Consider the following 23,351-nt stretch of genomic DNA (forward strand, 5'->3'; position numbering starts at 1 on the left):
GAGTCCAGTCCAAAGTGGATCCAATATAGTGGCGAGAGTCCCGTCCAAAGTAGAGCCAGCAGGAAACCATCCCAAGCGGAGGCGCATCAGCAGCGCAGAGATGTCCCCAACCGATACACAGGCGAGCGGTCCATCCTGGGTCCCGACTGGACGAGCGGTCCATACTGGGTCCCGACTCTGGACAGCCAGTACTTCATCCATGGCCACCATACCAGAACCACTCCACAAGGGAGAGGGGGACAGAGGAGAAAAAGAAAAGAAACGGCAGATCAATTGGTCTAAAAAGGGGGTCTATTTTAAGGATAGAGTGTACAAATGAGTTTTAAGTTGAGACTTAAATGCTTCTACTGAGGTAGCATCTCGAACTGTTGCCAGGAGGGCATTCCAGAGTACTGGAGCCCAAATGGAAAACGCTCTATAGTCCTCAGACTTTTTTTGGGCTCTGAATGCAGATTTCTTGCTGGGTAATATGGTACAATACAATCGGCAAGATAGGTTGGAGCTAGACCGCGTAGTATTTTATACGTAAGTAGTAAAACCTTAAAGTCAAATCTTAAGTGCACAGGAAGCCAGTGCAGGTGAGCCAGTATAGGCGTAATATGATCAAACTTTCTTCTTCTTGTCAAAATTCGAGCAGCAGCATTTTGTACCAACTGTAATCGTTTAATGGTAGACATGGGGAGACCCAAAAATAATACGTTACAGTAATCGAGACGAGACGTAAGAAACGCATGGATAATGATCTCAGCGTCTTTAGTGGACAGAATGGAGCGAATTTTAGCGATATTACGGAGATGAAAGAAGGCCGTTTTAGTAACGCTTTTAATGTGTGCCTCAAAGGAGAGAGTTGGGTCGAAGATAATACCCAGATTCTTTACCGTGTCGCCTTGTTTAATTGTTTGGTTGTCAAATGTTAGAGTTGTATTATTAAATAGAGGTCGGTGTCTAGCAGGACCGATAATCAGCATTTCCCTGTTTTTGGCATTGAGTTGCAAAAAGTTAGCGGACATCCATTATTTAATTTCATTAACACATGCCTCCAGCATTTCCGTGTTTTTGGCATTGAGTTGCAAAAAGTTAGCGGACATCCATTATTTAATTTCATTAACACATGCCTCCAGCTGACTACAATCCGTTGTGTTGGTCAGCTTTAGGGGCATGTAGACGTGGGTGTCATCAGCATAACAGTGAAAGCTAACACCGTATTTGTGTAATGTCACCTAGCGGCAGCATGTAAATGCTGAAGAGTGCAGGGCCAAGGACCGAACCCTGGAGAACTCCACACGTTACCTTAACATAGTCCGAGGTCACATTGTTATGGGAGACGCACTGCATCCTGTCAGTAAGATAGAAGTTAAACCAAGACAGGGCTAAGTCTGACATACCAATTCGTATTTTGATACGCTCTAATAAAATATGATCGACGATATCGAAAGCAGCGCTAAGATCGAGGAGCAGCAACATAGATGACGCATCAGAATCCATTGTTGGCAATAGATCATTAGTCATTTTTGCGAGGGCTGTCTCCGCAGAGTGATTTGTCCTGAAACTGGATTAAAAGGTTTCGCATAGATTGTTAGACGCTAAGTGTTCATTTAGCTGCTCTGCAACAATTTTTTCGAGGATTTTTGAAATAAAGGGAAGGTGAGACACCGGTCGGTAGTTTTCTTAATGTGTGACACATCAATGTCCCATCATTCCAGGCTCCAACCCTTCACCCGCACACACTCCTTGGACCAGACGTTGAAGCAAGTGCCCCACGAAATGCCACAGCTAAAATTCTTGCCCTTTTAGTCCTTAATCTCCTATACGAAATAATTCAGTTAAAAAAATTAAAAACTGATTGTACAAAATCTTTGAAATTACTACAAACGTGCCAGGAACTTGAATTGGCACCGTGTGTACTTCCAATAACACACTGCAGTGCATGTGAACTTATGTGTTGTGCCCATACAGGTCGCATTTGAAAGGGAAAAACCTTAATTGGCTATCATGCCATGCAGTGTGCCTCTTTTGTTATCAGAACGCACATTGCCAATTTCAGAAAAGGTAAAACAGTCATTCTCTGTGTCCCAGGTCATCTTAGATCTTTGCTCCCTCTACTGGCTCAACAAGGAGCTTTGTTCTAAACTTCAGGTTCGAATTTGATTGCCTCTCCATCTTTCTCACACATTTTCACAAATCTCTTGTGTGTATATCGGTGTTTCCAGAGCCAAGGTCTGTGGAAGATGTACTTGGATATGGAGCTGAACATGATTCCTATTCTCGCAGGTGACCAGCTCCAATGATTTCTCAATATGGGTACAATGACACAGGTGCCAATTTCTGGCCTTCAAGGTGCAATCTCTGTCTAAAGATGAATTACTATGCTTTAAAGTGCTGAGAAAATCAGGTATTAAGCACTCACAAGCAGTACCTTAGCCTGCAGTACGTGCAACCCTAATCCTACTTTTTTAACTTTTGTACATACACTGATACTAAGATATAATAAACTAACTATGATGATTAGTTTCATTCACTCTGATTGTGTTTTAGCAATGGAGAGCCATCGCATCCGTGTGGACAAAGATGTGGTTAAGAATATGTCAGACTTGCTGGGGGTAAGACATGACAAAAACAAAACAGCGCTAGACTTTTGCACGTCGATGATCAGTTTTTGTCAGAAACGTACCATCAAACCGGCTTGCATCCTCCCATAAGATGTTTTAGAGGAAAACGTCTCTGAATCATTTGGTGCGTGTCTAAAAATAGGATGAAAAGTATTTTCTTTCAAGTGTCTGTGAGTATCACTGTCTGTCTCGGCCAACATGCACACACAGCAGGTGCTGAGTCGGATGTGTTTGCATGAGCTTAACCGTCAAGGTCACCTCTTCCTTCTAAACTACATCTTGGTGTGAGTGTGGTTTTCAATACTGCGGGGCTTGAATTTAATATTGATGATGCAGTCTGTCACTTGCTTTGAGGCGAGGAAAAGAACATATTGTATTTTACAATTTGGGCTCAAGTCTGCAAGCCATTTCTTGTTTCACCACCATACCATTCTCTTTTTTTCCTGTTTCCTTTCTCTCTTGTGTATCTATCAAGTGTGTTCTGTATTTCCCTTGCGCGTGGTTGTCACTCATCTTGGTATTATTTTCAAAATGTGCCTTTGTCTTCATCAGTCTAAAATGAAGCAGTTAGAGGAAGAAGCCCATCGAGCAGCTGGTCAAATGTTCCTTGTTACCAGCAACATTCAGCTGAGAACTGTCAGTAACGTAACATGTACATCATGTGTGGATTTCATGCTTTGTATAATATTTTTTCAATTAAAAAGGTTCTGTTTGAAAAGCTGCGCCTTCATGAGCTCTGTGAGAAGAAGAGGCTTCCCAAGACCTTCAGCACACAGCAGCAATCTACCTCGGAAGCTGCAGTACAACACACACGCACACAATACATGTACATAAAATGCCACTGTAGTATATCATTTTTTAAATTACTATCTTTTGTCTTTCTTGCAGTTGATGCTGCTACAGGATTTGCATCCTCTGCCAAAAATTATTTTAGAATACAGACAGGTTTGTCACCATCCTAGCCTAATGGGAAAAACTTATTTTCGCGTTACATTTCACTGTAAATACCATCTGCATTGTTGCCCTCAGGTCCACAAAACCAAGTCTACTTTTGTCGACGGGATCCTTTCGTGCATGATGGGCAGGGTGAGCTGTTTTAATGAGGTGCATCTCAAGTTAGAACAAAGTAAGTCACTGGTTAACATCCCCTCAGGACTACATTTCCTCCACGTGGTCGCAGACAAGTGTGGTGACGGGCAGAATCTCTGCAAAGCACCCAGTAAGCACCTCCCTCACAACACCACAGCAGAGTTTTCCTTTTGCTCTTGTTTTTATTTATTTTTAACTTGGAAATATTTGTATGCACTCCTAAGATAGTGTAACTATACATGATGCTCAACATGTACTGTATTTAATTTAAGTCTACTTCTCCATTATGGTAATGATTGAGGTACAGTAAGAACAAGTAATTAGACAGAGATAAAGATGTGTTACAGTAAAATAAGTGGTCTGTCTTCTTAGATAGCTTTCACAATTACCATAAATTTGTTAAGTAAAAGATGTGTGAAAAATAATGCTGTAATTGGATAATGATAATGCTACATTCTATCCGTCCAGTTTCCATATCACTTCTATACTCATGGGTACATCCTGACTTCAGGCAAAAGGCGGGGTACAACCTGGACTGGTCGCCAACCAGTCACTGGGCGCATTTGGACAAACAGCCATTCATACCTATTGACAATTTAGAGTCTCCAGTTGATTCCAATTTTGACATGTTAGAAAGCGAAAAAAAACAAAATTATTTTGTCTTATTTTCTCTCATAATGATTGTGAACGATAGGCAAAATAAAATAGAAAATGCAGTTCACTTTAAGTATAACTGTGAAAAAGAATCAAAATGGTAAAATCTAAGAAATTTGGACATTTGCAGTATGCGATGGGTGTTTTATTCCCTGTTTTAACAGTACCTGCATCTGCCTTTTACGGCAGAGGTCATGGGTTCTAATTTCTGACGAGAGTTGCATCAGCAACACTATCTGATGTAAGTGCTGAAAAAAAATCACGCATTAAGTAGCTGTGGCAAAGCTAGAAGTGAAAAAAGGGTATGTAGTTTTTTTGCCGACCGATACAGCATCAGATTCCTGGATTACGTAAACCCTGGTGGGCACATAAACTCACTTCATATTCACTCTGAGTGTCAAATGAGGAGTACTGCCGAGCTGGTAGCTTTCATCTGTCAGGTTTGATTGAGGTAAATCCCTTCAGCGTGGTACACATGGCGGCAGACTATTCTCTACTGGGGAAAAATCCCTTGTCTTGATCTGTTTTTGTTTCCTTGAAGCTGAAATTTAACTTTCAGAAAAAAAACCTGCAATATATATTTTGTTGTTGAAGCATCCTTTGAGGTTTGACCTGGGTCGTAGTGCCCCTATAGCCTAAAAGCACCTGACTCCATTTGACGGATAGCTAAGCTGCAGGTGTTGTGTAGCATCCTTGCACCAATCAGCACAGATGGAGCTCAGTGTTTGTTGGTAGCTGCAGTGGGAAGTGAATAACGACATGTTCGTTTTAATCGTGCATATCTTCTATGATGAGTTGTTAAATTGGTACACAACAACTACATTACTCAACACGACCACCACAGGTAATTCTGCGCCATATGTTTACCAAACTAGTCTGTCAGACTTTACATTCATCTCAATACATGTTTTGTTTAACCCCTTCAGTCAGTACTGGTTCATGCTTTTCGCACAGCACATTCTGAGTCACCTGTCAACACAATTACATGCAGCTTTAAACTTCACAGGCACGTGTGTATGTCTGTGCTGTTGTGCTCTTATATCCTTTCCTCTGTCCACACCCTGCCTCTGCAGTCCTTTTTAGAGCCCTCCCTTGCCTCTGTTACTGCCTCCCTATCGCTGCTGAATAATAAATAAGGGGTGGAAGCAGTGTCGTCTACCCCCACCCATTCCCACCCCCTTCGCCCTGCCCGCACCATCCAGATGACACAAAAGTACACTCAGTCTAAGGGTCAAACTTACCGCATAATGATCGTGCATGAATGGAAACATTTTCATCCATGCATAATCTTTCTTCATCCCAGCATATTACTTGTGGTCTCTCCCTCTCTCTGTCACTCTCTCTCACACACACATACTACGGAGGATGGACATGGGGAGATTATCGGCGTTTGAAATGGAACTGCTGAGTTCCCTTTTCCCTCACATTAGAGGGTGTGTAGTGTGTCTGATCACTTTGCGGTTTAGCTTTCCTCTGCTCGGAAATAACTGCCAATGTGACGTGTGTGGTTGTGTTATCTGTTTCAGCATTTTCTCTGATTACTTCGTGGCTTGGTGTAACAACCACAAATGATGAGACGATCACTGCTACTATTTTAAGATGAGAATCTCTCTAGCGTTTTAATTAAACTATGCCCAGCGTCGTAACCCATTTGATTAAAAGAAATGTGTCAGGCTTTTAATTGCCTGGATGAGAGGGGCAGAGTGCAAACCAACACTGCAATAATAAATGTTGAATTATTACCTCTCTGATGTTTTGTATATTTACTCTTTGTTTCATCCAATCCAGAACTTCCAGGCTATCCCAAGACAGCCACTTACAATCAGCAAGAGGCAATACATACATGGTAAGGTGCCCAGATGCCTAGAATTTTGAATCTGCTCAGGGCATGCTTCCTTACATTTAAATTGTTTTCAGTGTAACAGATGAGGGGATATTTGTTTATCTTTAGTATACGCTTGCTGGACAAATTAATTGACCTATTTCTGGATTAATAAGGTCCAAATACTTCCCCTCCATCTGTTGCCAGGGCTGGACCACATTAACAAGCTGTTACTAGCTGGCACTACAGGCCACGCTCAGCTCTTTTTCTGTTTGCAGTGATTCATAGGCGCTAACATCAGCACCTTTGCTCGCCACCGAGAGTTCTTTGTCATCAAATCCTCCTTTTCTCCATCAGCATCTCTCCCTCAGTCATGTCCGCCATCTTGGGCCGAGTCAGCAAACAGTGATCATTTTTTGGAGCATTACCCTTTTCATTCTCAATATCTTCCACTTAGACTGAGATATACATACTGAACCAGATGATGTGTCCTCTTCAGCTATGCACAATTGACTGTTAAATGCTCTTATAACACTATTATGTGTCCTGAGGGCCTGTTTTTGAGCAATAAACATGAGAAAACAATTATCTCCCACACTTGTTTGAGCCACTTTAGACAGAAGTGGTCGGGGTTTGAAGTTTCATGTTGTCATAATGTCATGAAAGAAAAACCTAATTTCTTGGTGGTAAGATTCCCGTCTCGCTAGATGAAGCCACCCTGTGTATATGCCCACAACTTTGTAAAAAAAAAAAAGCAGTCTTTCCTACACATCTTTAAAAATAAAGCATTTCCATTTATTCCATTACAGATGTAGGAGCTGCATGTGTGATTATTGTATTTTTCTTCAGCAAATAGGCTAGCCGAGCATAATGTTGCTGTTAAAACAATAATGTTAGCACTATAGTTCACATAAATATGCTAGTGTTGCCAACAATGGTGTCTTGTTCCATTGTTAGGCGTGGCATCTTTTATGTTGGGCAAGTGCACAGTCAGACACAAAATGGCCTCATTCCAATAGGAATTACTGAAAGCACTTTTAAACCGTCCAAATGTCAGTATTGAGGCTTAATTATTGACAACTCACTTCAAATACATAATTTTGGGTTATCTTATTTAAAAATATTGTGCTATAATATGGGACTTTTGAAAATGAAATGTGTGGGCAATGTTTATTCACAGGAAAGGAGGAAGAGGTGGTGACTGTTCATCCTCGGGCAATGTTCATTCCTCAAGAAGGCTGGGCCTTTGTTGCTGCAGGTAAAGCCAACATACTTGCTGACCAAACTGTGTCTAGTTAGAGCAGGGAGGTACCGACAATTTGTCACACACTTACGTAAGTAGGGTCAGCAAGAGGACAGAACACACACACGCTAGCGTTTCACTACTAAGTTTACACAAGCAGCCCAACATATGCCCACACAAGTATGCTTCACCTGGTCATCCGCTCTCTATGTCCTTCACGTCCTTCAATAATTTGTGTGTTATGGAACTACGTGGAGAAGTCGGGGCTCGGTTGGTAGAGCGGCTGTGCCAGCAGTTCGATCCCCGGCTTCCGCCATCCTAGTCATATGTTGCAAGACACTTCACCCTTGCTCCTGATGGGTCGTGGTTAGGGCCTTGAATGGCAGCTCCCGCCATCAGTGTGTGAATGTGGAAATAGTGTCAAGGCGCTTTGAGTACTTTGAAGGTAGAAAAGCGCTAAACAAGTACAACCCTTTTAGGAATCACTTGTCAGTGTCTCGAGGAGAAGTTCAATTTGGAGGCACTTCAAACGATATTATGGGTCTGGGAGACTACTCCTATGTGTATGATGGTATTATTAAATTACCTCATCTCAGATTGTGGACATTAAAACTAAATGTTATCTCTGTAAAGGCAACATTTGTGATGCAGCGCTTGTATAAGAATTCAATATATAGGACATATTTAAAATTGTCATTTGTACTATTCATTTAATTTGCAAGCACACATAATCTCTTATGTTGTTTGAGCCTGCTGGCCATTCTTGGATGAATTTTGCTCTGACTCATGAAAAAATAATGGGATGATATCTTTAGAAAATGTCTTGTCTTCTTGTCACTGGTCTCTTTTTTTCCCACCCTGATTCTCTTTTTGTCTTTCACCCCTGTATTTGATTGTGATGGCTATGAGCACTGTTAAATTGTAAACATTGGCCATCTTTTCAGACTTCTGCCAAGTAGAGCTGCGACTCCTGGCACACTTCTCCTCTGACCCTGAGCTGCTTCGCATCTTTAAATACCATCAGGCAGACATCTTTGCTATGCTTGCTTCTCAGTGGTGGGTTTAACACGCGCACACACACATACATATATATATATATATATATATATATATATATATATGTATGTATATATATATACAGTCGCAATCAAAAGTTTACATACACTTGTAAAAAACATAATGTCAGGGCTGTGTTGAGTTTCCAATACTTTCTACAACTCTTATTTTTTTGTGCTAGAGGGATTGGAGCACATACTTGTTGGTCACAAAAACATTCATGAAGTTTGGTTCTTTTATCAATTTATTATGGGTCTACTAAAAATATGACAAAATCTGCTGGGTCAAGTGTATACATACAGCAACGTTAATATTTGGTTGCATGTCCTTTGGCGAATTTCACTGCAATAAAGCGCTTTTGGTAGCCATCCACAAGCTTCTGGCAAACTTCTGGTTAGATTGTTGACCACTCCTCTTGACAAAATTGGTGCAGTTCAACTAAATTTGTTGGTTTTCTGACATGGACTTGTTTCTTCAGCATTGGCCACATTTTCTCAATGGGGTTTAAGTAAGGACTTTGGTAAGGCCACTCTAAAACCTTAATTCTAGCCTGATTTAGACATTCCTTTACCACTCTTGACGTGTGTTTGGGGTCATTGTCATGTTGGAACATGCAACTGGGCCCAAGACCCGACCCAACCCTGCGGGCTGATGATTTTAGGTTGTCCTGAAGAATTTGGAGGTAATCCTCCTTTTTCATTGTCAAATTTAAAGCACCAGTTCCATTGGCAGCAAAACAGGCCCAGAGCATAATACTACCACCACCATGCTTGGCGGTAGGTGTGGTGTTCCTGGGATTAAAGGCCTCACCTTTTCTCCTCCAAACATATTGCTGGGTATTGTGGCCCAAGAGCTCAATTTTTGTTTCATCTGACCACACAACTTTCCTCTAGAAGGTCTTATGTGATGTCAGATGAAACAATATGCGCGACCATAAGTCGAATTTCTGTTCAGAGTCAGGTACTTCTGCAACAGCCGATGTGACTTTCTTCTCGTTGATAGTGGTACCGTCACAGTGCATTAAACAGTATTGAAGCTGAGCATCTATTGATTTCAGTGGGACAGCATAGAGTTTGTTGTTCCATTGCAGCCAACCTAGACAATCATCGGCTTTGTCCCGCTCATTGGACTCTTGAAGTCTCTGGAAGTGTATGTAAAGTGGGTTTGGCTTAGGCTGGCCTGGACGCTGAGCTTCTGCATGATGATTAGATGATCTGTCTGAGGTTAAATGCCTTTTTAATTGACAGTAAAATTAGTGAATCAGCAATCTTGAAGTATAAACCACTGCCCGAGCATTTTTAAATTTTAATTCGGTTGTTACGAGTTCATATGGACAATTTTACAATCTTTTAAAGGACGTTTTCTTTGTAAAATCTAGCATGTGTAATTGTGTAATTCGTAAATAAAAACAGAATACAATGATTTGCAAATCCTTTTCAACCTATATTCTATTGAATTGACTGCAAAGACAAGATAATTAATGTTCAAACTGAGAAACTTGTTTTTTTTTTCAAATAATCATTAACTTAGAATTTAATGGCAGCAACACGTTGCAGAAAAGTTGGCACAGGGGCATTTTTAGCACTGTTACATCACCTTTCCTTTTAACAACACTCAGTAAACTTTTGGGAACTGAGGAAACCAATTTTGAAGATTTTCAGATGGAATTTGTTCCCATTCTTGCTTGATGTACAGCTTAAGTTGTTCTACAGTTCGGGGTCTCCATTATGGTATTTAACGCTTCATATTGTGCCACACATTTTCAAGGGGAGACAGGTCTGGACTACAAGCAGGCCGGTCTGGTACCCGCACTCTTTTACTACGAAGCCACGCTGTTATAACATGTGGCTTGGTATTGTTTGCTGAAATAAGCTGGGGCATCCATGATAACGTTGCTTGGATGGCAACATATGTTCCTCCAAAACTTGTATGTACCTTTCAGCATTAATGTTGCCTTCACAGACGTATAAGTCACCCATGCCTTGGGCACTAATGCACCCGCATACCATCACAGATGCTGGCTTTTGAACTTTGCGCCTATCACAATCCGGATGGTTCTTTTCCTCTTTGTTCCAGAGGACACAACGTCCACAGTTTCCAAAAACAATTAGAAATTTGGACTCGACAGACCACAGAACACTTTTCCAATTTGCATCAGTCCATCTTAGATGAACTCGGACCCAGCGAAGCCGGCGGCGTTTCTGGGTCTTGTTGGTAAATGGCTTTGGCTTTGCATAGTAGAGTTTTAACCTGCTCTTACAGATGTAGCGACCAACTGTAGTTTCTGACAGTGGTTTTCTGAAGTGTTCCTGAGCCCACGTGGTGATATCCTTTACACACTAATGTCGCTTTTTGATGCAGTACCGCCTGAGGGATCAAAGGTCCGTAATATCATCGCTTACGTGCAGTGATTTATCTAGATTCTCTGAACCTTTTGATGATATTACGGACCATAGATGGTGAAATCCCTAAATTCTTTGCTGTAGCCCATTGCGAAATGTTCTTAAAACTGTACGACAAATTGTTTATGCATTTCTTCACAAAATTGTGACCCTCGCCCCATCCTTGTTTGTGAATGACTGCGCATTTCATGGAAGCTGCTTTTATACCCAACCATGGCACCTACCTGTTCCCAATTATCCTGTTCCCCTGTGGGATGTTCCAAATAAGTATTTGATGAGCATTCCCCAACTTTCTCAGTCTTTTTTGACTCTTGCGCCAGCTTTTTTTAACAATGTTGCAGGCATCAAATTCCAAATGAGCTAATATTTGCAAAAAATAACAAAGTTTTCCTGTTCAAACGTTAAGTATCTTGTCTTTACAGTCTATTCAATTGAATATAGGTTAAAAAGGATTTGCAAATCATTGTATTCTGTTTTTATTTACGATTTACACAACGTGCCAACTTCACTGGTTTTGGGGTTTGTATCTTGCTTCTGTTTTATGAGAATGCATTTGTGTTTAGAGAATAGCTGAAAATGAGCATCCCCTACTTGAAAGACTAGTGGCCGCCACTGAGATGCACCAACTGTTCCTCTTATCTTTAAATTTAAAACTTCGCAACCCCTGTTGCTATGACAACTATGCTAGCTGCATCACTTGCCCTCTATCCTCCACGGGTGGACACCCCTAAGCTAGAGGGACCTTTTGAACATTTTTCGTGAGAGTTTGTCCTTATATGTTTGTAAGAGCTTACAGTGCACTTAGACGTAAACTGATTACCACATTAACTGCACCATTGTGTCTTCCAAATGATCTCACTTTAATAAATGTAATATCACTCAATATGTCTGATCACTTGTTTTCGCTCTGTGTTAGCCCTTTAGTCTGATTTGTATTTTTTTATTTCTGTCCACAAGTCTTCTCGTCTTTTTCCTGCCATCTTTTAATCCCTTAGTCATTCAAAGGACAACGGGTTCCGGGGCAGGCTATTAAAAAAGATAGAATTCAAGTGTGTGAGAGCGGCAGAAAAAACAATTAGTTTGCCACAAAATGATTACTGGCCATCACCAAATGAGTGTCTTTTTCTTTAATTTAGAAAGGCACTTATTTTCTTAAGACTTGGACAAAATTTGAACACTTTATTCAAACTGCTCATCTGAAAGTAGGATAAATGAATGCGTGAAAACGGCCTACTGAAATCTTAATTTGGGTTCTTTGGAAATTAGCAAGTATTCGGTGACGCCCACCACAGCAAGTAAAATGTTGCTGTAGATTCAAATAAAAGCAGTACATTTTTGTTTTATGTCTCAGTCTATTAACCTTGAACACATAATTCAGGCAAAAATTATGCTTTGGTTTGAGTCCTGCTGTACAGTGCTGCTGATATTGATTATCCAGCAGGGGGCAGTGAAAAATCAGTAGACTAGAACTCTGAAGTTTTAAAAGTGTTAAATGATCTCAACCTGTGCAGTTCACTTAACAATAATCTTTGTATGTTTTATGAATAATATCCAAGTTTTGGTGATCTAGAGATAAATGACTGCTTTAGTGTATATGCAGGTATGTCATGTCCTCTCAGGCAACAGACTGTTTTTCTGTGAGTTCGATAAAAGGCACCTAGACATGGGTGTGGCAGCTCCCCCTGGCCCTCAGAAACCCCAATTTGTGTGATGTTTTCACTCACCACATTATCTGTCACTTCTTGTTTACTGCTTGCTTCCTTTTGTGTCCCTTTGCCTTTCCATTTTGATTTCCACCATTTATGTTCCCCTTTCATCTATACAACTGTATGTTTCAAGTAAGATTCATTAAAGTATTTTATTTTCCAGGAAGGGAGTGAGTGAGCAAGAGGTGACTTCAGAGGACAGGGAACACGCGAAGCGCATTGTGTACTCTCTTGTGTACGGAGCAGGTTAGTGTAAAACGTGGGTAAAAAATGTTTGACTTGGGGGGCCGCATTGAGCTAACAAAATTTGTCCGGGGGCCGAAAGCCATCTGCATGTAAAGTAACAATATAAAAACACATATACAGTATAGAGCCTATGTGTGAATATATACATATTATATGAATATATTATATACATATATGATACATTTATATTATATATACGTTCTATCCATCCATTTTCTACCGCTTATTCCCTTTGGGGTTGGGGTGGCGCTGGTGCCTATCTCAGCTACAATCGGGCGGAAGGCGGCGTACACCCTGGACAAGTCGCTACCTCATCGCAGGGCCAACACAGATAGACAGACAACATTCACACTCACATTCACACACTAGGGCCAATTTAGTGTTGCCAATCAACCTATACCCAGGTGCATGTGTTTGGAAGTGGGAGGAAGCCGGAGTACCCGGAAGGAACCCACGCATTCACGGGGAGGACACGCAAACTCCACACAGAAAGATCCCGAGCCCGGGATTGAACCCCAGTTTACTCAGGACCTTTGTATTGTGAGGCAGACGCACTAACCCCTCTTCCACCGTGAAGCCTTATATATATGTATATAGATATGAAATATGTGTAATGTAATTAGATAAGCATCTAAATTTGATCTAGGAATCACTACACTAACTTTGGTTTTTATTTATTATTATTTAGTGTCTCTTAACTATTTGTGCTGTCTCAGAGTGATTACGTTTACACAGCTGTTTTTACACGTATTCTGCGATCGCAATGCTTTAAGTCTACATATTAATTTCATACCAAGATTGAAGAGGCAAGTTTGCCAAATATATAAAAATAAAGTTCAAATTGCAATAAAGCCATATTTTCAAATGTAATGGCCAAAACACTGTTGTTACACACACACATATTACAACGGTTTTTTTTCACACAGCAGAGCGTTCATTGTGACGTAACAACAATCTTTTGTACCAAAGTAACACTTCAGTTTGCATTGATTGAATTAAGCTATAACAGACTGAACAACCATACATAACTTAAACTACTTTCACTTTAACCCACCCCCACGATAGATTGTGACGACAATGTAATGTGAAATATAAACGATAAAACATTTAATATAAAAAATATTTTAAAAAAATAATTCTCCTACATGGTTTTTAATAAATCAGAAATATCAAGCAGCTTCAATGCACCAAACATGGGGAAGTGTTAAAAGGGAGTTTTGCATATATTACCCATCATGCACTGTAAGGAATTAATATGTGTAATTTAAAACGATGTATACATGTTTTATAATGGCCACAAAGTTCAATGACCAAGAGGTGTGTTATGTGCGACCATGCGTTGACTTTATTTGTTGGTTATAGTTGATATACACTATGAGTGGGAAAAGCCATTTGGATTGGGTCATATATAATAATGCTGTGCCCCAAAGCTAAACTTCTTGGTAAACTTGTGTTGCCTCGCAGGCCACACAGAAGTCTCTGGCAGATCACACTTGGCCCGTGGGCTGTATTTTGGACACCTTTGGTATAAACTCACGACAACTGTCAACTGAAGCTGTACAATGGTGTGATACAGAAGAGACAGGGCTGTTTAATAGATCACAGCAGTCCCCAGATATGTAAATAAATACTTCCCCTTTTTGCTTTAAATAGGATGGGTCTCACTGTCTGAGATAACTGACGAAAAAAATAATCAAATTATCATGAACCATACCTCAGATGTTGCCCAACGAAACAAATGAGAATGACGAAGGCATGAAAAAAAACAAGTACACAAGACGAATGTATAATGCTCAGCTTGTGCGTGTGCCACGTGTGACCCATTTATGCGTCCCACACATGCTTTTTACCGTGAGTGCACATGGACTGTTTTTGTATTCATGACGTATACCGTAGTTATCAGTGGCTTAAAATGACCATCTTCTGCTTGCTTAAGGTGGTGCAACTGCGGGCCAGTTTCACCCAAATTTACATGCAGTTGGGACTTCTGCTCACTTCTAAAACACAACCTACTACTAAAACATTTGAGATTTGTTGAAAACATTTGTTTCTGTTATGTTAAAGAGTCATTTTTTTTTTAGTTTGAGTTTATTTCGAACATGCAAGCATACAACATGATACATCACAATTTCCAGTTTCTCTTTTCAACATGTTCGAAAAGGAGCAGGAAGAAGCAGAGCTTATTTATTCCTACCCCTTTTCTTTTACATAACAGTTGCTAAAACTTTTGTACACTTCCTGTTGTCAATGTATTCACAATATACTCCATAAGTAATCACAATAAAAATAAATAAATAATTGGTGAAGTAAGTTTTATTCCATACGATGAGATAAGTAAGATTATTTTGAGAATGAAAGAATGAATGGGTGAATAAAATCAGAATGTTTATCATGGTTCTTCCTTTTTGTACTGTACAAAACTTTCCAGTTTTTTTGAGTTTCTTTGAGTGGATGATATTAGTACATTGTTTGATTGCTTTGCTTAATCCATTCCATAATTTAATTCCACAAACAGATATACTGAAGGTCTTAAGTGTTGTACGTGCGTACAAATGTTTTAAATTAAATTTTTCTCTAAGGTTATATTTCTCCTCTTTTGTTGAGAAGAATTGTTGTATATTCTTGGGAAGCAGGTTATAGTTTGCTTTGTGTATCATTTTAGCTGTTTGCAATTCCACTATGTCGTGGAATTTCAGTATCTTTGATTCAATAAATAAAGGGTTTGTATGTTCTCTATATCCAACATTATGTATTATTCTAACTGATCTTTTTTGTAACACTGTTAGTGAATGAAGTGTACTTTTGTCATTATTTCCCCATATTTCTACACAGTAGCTCAGATATGGTAACACTAGTGAGCAATAGAGAATATAAAATGATTTTTGGTCTAGAACATATTTGGCTTTATTCATTATTGACGTGTTTCTTGCTATTTTATGTTGTATATTTTTTACAAGAGATTTCCAGTTCAATTTATCATCAATCATTATACCTAGAAATTTGGTTTCATTTACTCTTTCAATTTCTATTCCGTCTATTTCTATTTGTGTTTGACGTTCTCTTCTACTGTTACCAAATAGCATTATTTTAGGTTTACTGAGATTCAATGATAGTCTGTTTTTGTCAAACCATTTTTTTAATTTGTTCATTTCTTCTGTTTATTATTTGTATTATCCTCTGTGTGTTCTCTCCTGAACAAAACGCTGTTGTATTATCTGCAAATAATACTAACTTCAAATCTCTTGTAACTTTACAAATGTCATTTATAGAGATTGAATGATTTAGGTCCTAGTATTGATCCCTGAGGTACACCACAGGATATATTTAGCATTGTAGAAGTGTGTTCGCCTAGCTTCACGTATTGTTTCCTGTTCGTTAGAAAACTTCTTATCCAGTTTAAGACTCACCCTCTGATGCCATATCTTTCTAGTTTTTTGATTAAAATATTGTGATTAATTGTGTCAAATGCTTTAGTTAGATCCATAAACACTGCTGCCACACATTTTTTACTATCTATTGCATTGGTAATTTCTTCTGTAATTTCAATTAAAGCCATTGAAGTTGAAACAGCTTTGTATCCATCTTGGTTCTCTTCGAGTATTCTATTTTCATTTATGTAACTCTCTAATCTGTTATTGAACAGTTTTTCAATGATTTTAGAAAATTGTGGAAGTAAAGAAACAGGTCTATTATTTGTAAATAGTTGTTTATCTCCAGTCTTATAAATTGGTGCAACTTTAGCTATTTTCATTTTGTTTGAAATGTACCTGTTTGAAATGATAGGTTACTAATATACATTAATGGTCCTGAGAGCTCATCAATAACCTTTTTAATCGTTTCCATATCAATTCCGTTACAATCAGTTGAAGTCTTTGATATACATTTTTTCACGATTGTAACTATTTCCTCCTGTGTCATATTACTGAGGAACATGGAGTTGGGATTTCGCTCTATGGTATCATAATAGTCCTCAATTGAAACTGGGTCTGTAATCCTTTCTTCCAATTGTGGTCCAATATTTACAAAGTAGTTATTAAAGCTGTCAACTACTTCCTTTATGTTGTCATTATGTTTATTTCCGTCTAAGAAGTATTGGGGGTAATCCCTCTTAGTGCCATTTTTAATAATGCTATTGAGAATGCCCCATGTTGCACTCATTTTATTTTTGTTCCTATCCAATAATTCACTGTAATATTCTTTTCTACATGACCGTAGTATGTCTGTTAATTTGTTTCTATAGTTTTTGTACTTAACTTCTGCCTCTGTAGTTCTTTGTACTATACATTTTCTATATAGTGTATTCTTCTTCTTACAAGCATTTCTTTAATCATTTTGTCATCCATGGTTGATTATTCTTTCTCTGTTTACTACTGAGTTGTCTCCATGGACAATGTTTGTCATAAAGTATTATGAACTTGTTTAAGAAATGTTCATATGCTTCATCAACCTCTTTTTCATTGTACACATTGTCCCAATCTTGCTTTTGTAGCTCCATTTTGAAAGCAATCATCCTCTTCTCTGTGCACAGTCTTCGAAATGTCCTTTTGTTTTCCATGTCCTTTTTGCAGTTTCCATCATATATTGTAAAAACTGGCAGATGATCACTAACGTCGGTTATAAGTAGACCACTTGTAGTGTTATTATCAAAATCATTGGTAAAAATATTATCAATAAGCGTGGCACAGTGTCCTGTGATTCTGCTTGGCTTTGTGATTTTAGGATATAAACTAATGCTGTACATTGTATCAAGTAAGTCATCAATAGACTTTTGCTTGTTAGGGTTCAATAAGTCAATATTAAAGTCACCGCATAAGAAAATAATTTTTTTATCATTGTCCATGTAAGTTGCCTTGATCCATTCTTCAAATGTTTCTATACTTGAGTTAGGTGATCTGTATATACAACTGATTACTATGTTTTTGCTATTTTCCTGACATATTTCAATGGTAATACATTCTAAGATATTATCTATAACAAATGACATTTTTTTTACCACTTTGTAGTTCAGGTTCTTCATCACATACGCAGCTACTCCTTCTCCATTTTTGTTGGCTCTGTTGATGTAGTTTAGTTCATATCCTTCCAGATCAAAATCTATTCCTTTTTTTTATCATCAATTCATGTTTTTGTGACAGCGATCACTTTGAAGGGTTCGTTGATGTGTTCCAAAAAGTTCTTAATGTTGTTGTAGTTTGCATACAAGCTTCTGCTATTAAAATGAATAATTGACCATTTGTTATCACTTTTAATGATGCTATTGTATTGCTCATCAGTGTAATAAAAACAATTATTACTGATGTGGGGGAAAAAAATTGTATCTGGATCTATATCGTTTTCCAAATCCTGGTTTTTGTGATCTTTGTTGCAGAAGTTTTGTAGTTCCATATTTCCTTGTTCAACAATCTTTGATGTCGTTTCAATAATCTCTATAAGTGTAGATGGATGCAATCCTGAATCTAGGTCTTCTTTTTTAGTCGTCCCTTGCAGCGTAATAGTGTTGATGTTGACTTTAGGTGCTTGTTTTCTGTCCGAGTCCATTATCATCGTTGTTGTGGAAGCTGTGTAAACTTTAAAATTTGTCCAGGTCCTTGATGTCATTGACAACAATTACTCTTGCTTCTGGACCTCCATTCAGCTTGATGTAGATTTTACAGTTGGCGCTCCAAGTTACCTGGATTTTTCCCTGCTTTATCAAGTTGCGTGCTTTCTTGGCGATTCCAGCATTACGTTTAGTGAGATGCTCATTCATGTACACATTTGTTCCCTTCAGCTTCTTTCCCTGTCTTAGCAATGCCATTTAAGATTTTCTGTTTACGAGTTTCACGAGCACGACTGGAGTGGCGTTGTTGTTTCTTCTGTTCAGTGGGATGCATGTTTCGATGGTATTAATGTCGATTTCAATTTCCTTTGATTGCAGAAAATTTGACCACTTGCTGTTCTGCTGAGACAAGATCCATTTCATCTGGTTCACCTTCATTATTCACAGCTTTCGCATAGGATCTTGGTTTAATTCGGTACCCTGTCATCATTCATTCGTTTATCCTGCTCCATTTCATCTATGATATTCCACAGCATGTAGTTGTCTTCTTGACGGGTCTTCATTTGTTGGCGCGTTTCTTCTTGAAAGGTCTTCATTTGTTGGCACACATCAGAGACTTCATTTTTTCTGGTGATGATTTGAGTTTGCAGACTTTCAATATTTTGCTGCAGACTTTTCACATCTTGTTTGTGTTCTGCCATTGCTTTTTTCAGATCTTTTTTTATTTCTTTAATTTCTTCTTTCATTTCTATCCATTCTTCTTCCAAATCTTTAAATTCATGGAGTATTTTTAGTAGTACCCCTTCTTGATTTCCGTCATGTCCTGTGTCCAGTCTCAAATCTTGGTCCCAGTTGTGTCCTGTGTCGGCTGACACCAAAGGTTTCGGGCTTTCAGTCTTCCCTTTAGCTTTTGGCATCGCGGCAGATCGATGATATCAGTGCCTCTTGTGTCTTAAACGGCAGTTACTCTAGCAACTAGCAGCACGTTTAACTTGTTTGTTCCAACAATGCGTACCTTGCGTTGTTCACAGATCAATTTGAGGTGTTAGTCTGTCAACTTATAACACTCTGCGACGTTGGAAGCACTTTAAAACAGCTGTAAACTTGCCATAGCTTTTGGTTGCTAGGCAACCGCTTTCAACTGCGGTAAGGCGCCGATGGCTTGAGACAAACGTCTCTTCCAACTTGCCTTATTTCAGCGTATCAGTGCCTCTCAACTGACCAAAATCAGGTCAAAGATGCCAGATGACTCTCCTGTGGCTGTGATCGCAAAGCAGTGGTCAAAATCTTCAGACTAATCAAAAACTTTGGTAGCAAAAGCGGAGCCTTTTTCTTTTGCGTCCTTTCTCATGAACAGGAAGTGACGCATAATAATGCATGTGCAGATGCTTCCACGTGTGTGATGGAGGAAAACCTGTGCTTTAATGGCCATCCGGTACTCTTCACCAGGCTTTACTGCCTGGCGGTACTACTTAGAATACTTACTGTAGATTTACAGTTTTTTTCCAAAGCGTCTTAAAGGCACCACAATGTTAACATTACGCATTATTTCCTTAAAATGTATAATGCTTCATTTGTTTCAGTATTTGACCCCCATAGTATATGATTTACTGTAAATGCAAGAAAAGCTAAAGCAAGAGTATGATGAAGTGATAAATAGATAAACACAGTTTACACACCATTTGAAAATTAAGCACCCACAGGTCAAGGGAAGTGTGGTAATGGTTAGAATGGGAAGTGTGACCGGAGAGAGTTTGGGAATTGTAAATTTCTTGTAGGAAAACCATACAGCCTGGAGGACGGGAGAGGAAGAGCGAATGTAGGGAACAGGGGAACGGCGACGAGTGGGTGGGGCCGAGTTTGCAAAAAGGACGGAACCGGAAAGACAAATAAAGGGAGCTCCTGATCAGCATTGACAGACAGCTCCTGGTGGAGGGATGTGTTGCCATGGATACGGAATACTAAGATGAAGCTTTCTCTACAAGACAATAATTAGGCCATGCAGAGAGGAGGGACATAGTTGGGCTGTAGTGTAGACATATACATATGATGTACAAAAAGGTCAGGTGTTTACAACAGATGTGTGTGTCTTTCGTTTTAATTTACACGTTGACCTTTTATAGAAGAGGGGCAGGAGGAATCCCACTCCTAAAGGTAAAACCAGACTAAAAGATAAGAAGGGCGACCTTGAAAGGCCGATTGGCGTGTGTGTGAGAATGGTAGGGGAGCATTGTTAACCCTCCCCAAAATGACCTAATTTTAAAAAATGTGTATTTTGCAACACACATACTATAACTATACATTCAGAAATATTACTATATTACTGGTAACCTTAGTCCTTCTGTGTAGTGTAAAACAGTAGTTCCCAAACTTTTTTCACCAAGTACCCCCTCAGAAAAAAACTTGCCTCTCCAACTACCACCATAATGACAAAGATTGAAATACAGTAGTGTAGTAGGTCTAAGTCAGGGGTCGGCAACCTTTACCACTCAAAGAGCCATTTTGACCCGTTTCACGAAAAAAAGAAAACAATGGGAGCCACAAAACTCTTTTGAAATTTAAAATGAAATAACACTGCATACAGAGTTTTTTTTACTTTGTGCTATGTATGTCAGAGGTCTCAGACATGCGGCCCGCCCCTTAATATGAGAATGTAATGATCGTGGGGTCTGCGAGTTTTATATGAATGCCGCTTGAAAGCACCACACTTAAAACCCTCCCGAATATTCAGAGAGACTACCGAATGTCAGATTAACTTTTCTCACGAATGTTTACAGGATTTCCCTCGACCAACAATAATAAGGGCATCCAATGAAGGCGCTACCTTTGGCGCCCTCTTCATCACGTTCAATCAGCTTATCAGCCTAGCCACATGTCGTATGAGGCTTCTGCAGACACACGCAAACGATTGCAAGGCATACTTGTTTAATAGCCATACAGGTAACTCTGAGGGTGCCCGTTTAAACAACTTTAGCACTCTTACTAATATGCGCCACACTGTGAACCCACACCAAACAAGAATGACAAACACATTTCGGGAGAACATCGGCACTGTAACATAACATAAACACAAAATATGAATTTTACCCAGAATCCCATGCATCCCTACTCCTCTGGGCTAAAATCCGTGCGTTGGTTGAGATGGTCGGGGGGTGGGGGCTTTGGTGCTAGCGGGGGTGTATAATGTAGCCCAGAATAGTTAGGGTTGCATGGGATTCTGGGTATTTGTTCTTTTGTGTTTATGTTATGTTACAGTGCCGATGTTCTCCCGAAATGTGTTTGTCATTCTTGTTTGGTGTGGCTTCACAGTGTGGCGCATATTAGTAAGAGTGTTAAAGTTGTTTATATTACAACCCTCAATGGCTGTTGACTAAGTATGCGTTGCAGTCGCTTTCGTTTATTAACAGAGGCTGAATATAAAACGTGATTAGTCGGCACGCAGATCGCGTGGTGTAAAAGCGGGCGCGACGACATGTTGTGAAAGAGGTTAAAGGCATTGCAATCACTGCACACCCTCAATATTGAAGCCCAGGTGAAAATTGAAGAATGTTATCCCCGGATGATAACTGAGAGAGAGGCACTGAAATCCGGAAACCTCCCGGAATAATCGTTGGGGTTGGCGATTTAGCAGCTGAGCCACATCAGAGTGATCAAAGAGCCGCATGCGGCTCCGGAGCCGCAGGTTGCCGACCCCTGGTCTAAGTAATCATTACAACGAGGCAATATATTTGACATTGTTTAGCCACAATAACATTAGGCGCAGTTTGAACAGTAACACTGTGTTTTAATATAGGAAAATAAAACATTGCACAGTACTTTTATTAAGTAATCCTCTGGAATACCACGAGATGGAGCCTGCATACCACTGGTGGTTCACGTACCACAGTTTGAGAATCACTGGTAAAGAACACACACTGTGCTACTAAAATTTATAGATACATAGTAATATATAGTAATGTAGACCAGTGAATCTTATATTTCTCAGATTACACCCCTCCAGATATTTGACCTGAAGCCATGTACCGTGTACCCCTGTACACTTAAACATAAGTCAGTGTTTAAGCACACAATGAAAAAAAAAATTCTGAATTACTTCTCGCCTGTTTGATGTATTTAATTTGTTATTATATGACTGACTTTTTTGGGGGAAACATTTTTTTATAGAAAAGTGTGCCTTGTTTAATTGTCACTTAATCAATTTGCACACATTCATTTGCACACCAACACATGCTGACTGTGTCTTTTCACTTATCTAGCTTTAGTGCGTAAAATTGATGTGCAAAGAAATAGTGTTGTTTGATAAAGGCATTATCTGTATAGATTTTCTGACCATAAAAAAATCATGTGGCTTATTTTTACAATGACACTTAGTTGGTTTCTAATCATCTGCGCAGCACTAAAGGTTTTATTAAATTGTGCAACAGAACTTTTGTACCTAAAACACATTGTTGCCATGTAAAATCAAATCCAGATGTATAGTAGTGGTACAGTCAAACAAATTACAGGCTCATAGCTCAGAAAATGCAGTCATTAGTAACGGCACCACATAAGAAGACCAGTTCTCAATTAGCTCACAATCTGAATGATATTTGTAATATCTTTATTGATTCTCATCCGAATCGTGCCTTTAATTTATTACAATTCTGAATCGATGAAAAATGTTGATGAATCGATTTTAAATACAAATGTTTTCATTATAATATATATATCATATAATATATTGCGATAATCAGTTTGAAGCCACAATCGATTCATCACCCCAAGACTCAGAATTTAAGTGAATTGAAAGTTGTTATATTCACATCCCTGTTGTTTATTCATATAACTCACACAGAACAATGAACAACTTTGTGTCAGTTTCCTTTCTTCGTGTGCAGGATCAATAGGCACTTGACACTCTCTACTCTCCACAAGATGAGGCGTTCAAGTGCAGATTGTACCTCCAGGTTTATAGATGCCCATGTAATCACGCTGTTTTTAATTTA

At 39.1% G+C, this 23,351-nt stretch overlaps 1 protein-coding gene across 1 annotated transcript in view; it reads left to right on the forward strand.

The window, feature by feature from the left end:
• poln (polymerase (DNA directed) nu) overlaps positions 1–23,351 on the forward strand; it is a 58,143-nt gene that overhangs the window by 21,519 nt on the left and 13,273 nt on the right. Inside the window, exons 10-21 of the mRNA XM_061913627.1 lie at positions 2,077–2,136; positions 2,211–2,271; positions 2,536–2,600; positions 3,162–3,245; positions 3,314–3,409; positions 3,498–3,554; positions 3,639–3,695; positions 3,763–3,828; positions 6,141–6,198; positions 7,355–7,432; positions 8,362–8,473; positions 12,745–12,827. Of these exons, the coding sequence (XP_061769611.1) occupies positions 2,077–2,136; positions 2,211–2,271; positions 2,536–2,600; positions 3,162–3,245; positions 3,314–3,409; positions 3,498–3,554; positions 3,639–3,695; positions 3,763–3,828; positions 6,141–6,198; positions 7,355–7,432; positions 8,362–8,473; positions 12,745–12,827 (877 nt within the window). The remainder of the gene's footprint in view (positions 1–2,076; positions 2,137–2,210; positions 2,272–2,535; positions 2,601–3,161; positions 3,246–3,313; positions 3,410–3,497; positions 3,555–3,638; positions 3,696–3,762; positions 3,829–6,140; positions 6,199–7,354; positions 7,433–8,361; positions 8,474–12,744; positions 12,828–23,351) is intronic.

The sequence above is a fragment of the Nerophis ophidion genome, linkage group LG10 (assembly GCF_033978795.1).
Source record: "Nerophis ophidion isolate RoL-2023_Sa linkage group LG10, RoL_Noph_v1.0, whole genome shotgun sequence".
Lineage (NCBI taxonomy): Eukaryota > Metazoa > Chordata > Actinopteri > Syngnathiformes > Syngnathidae > Nerophis > Nerophis ophidion.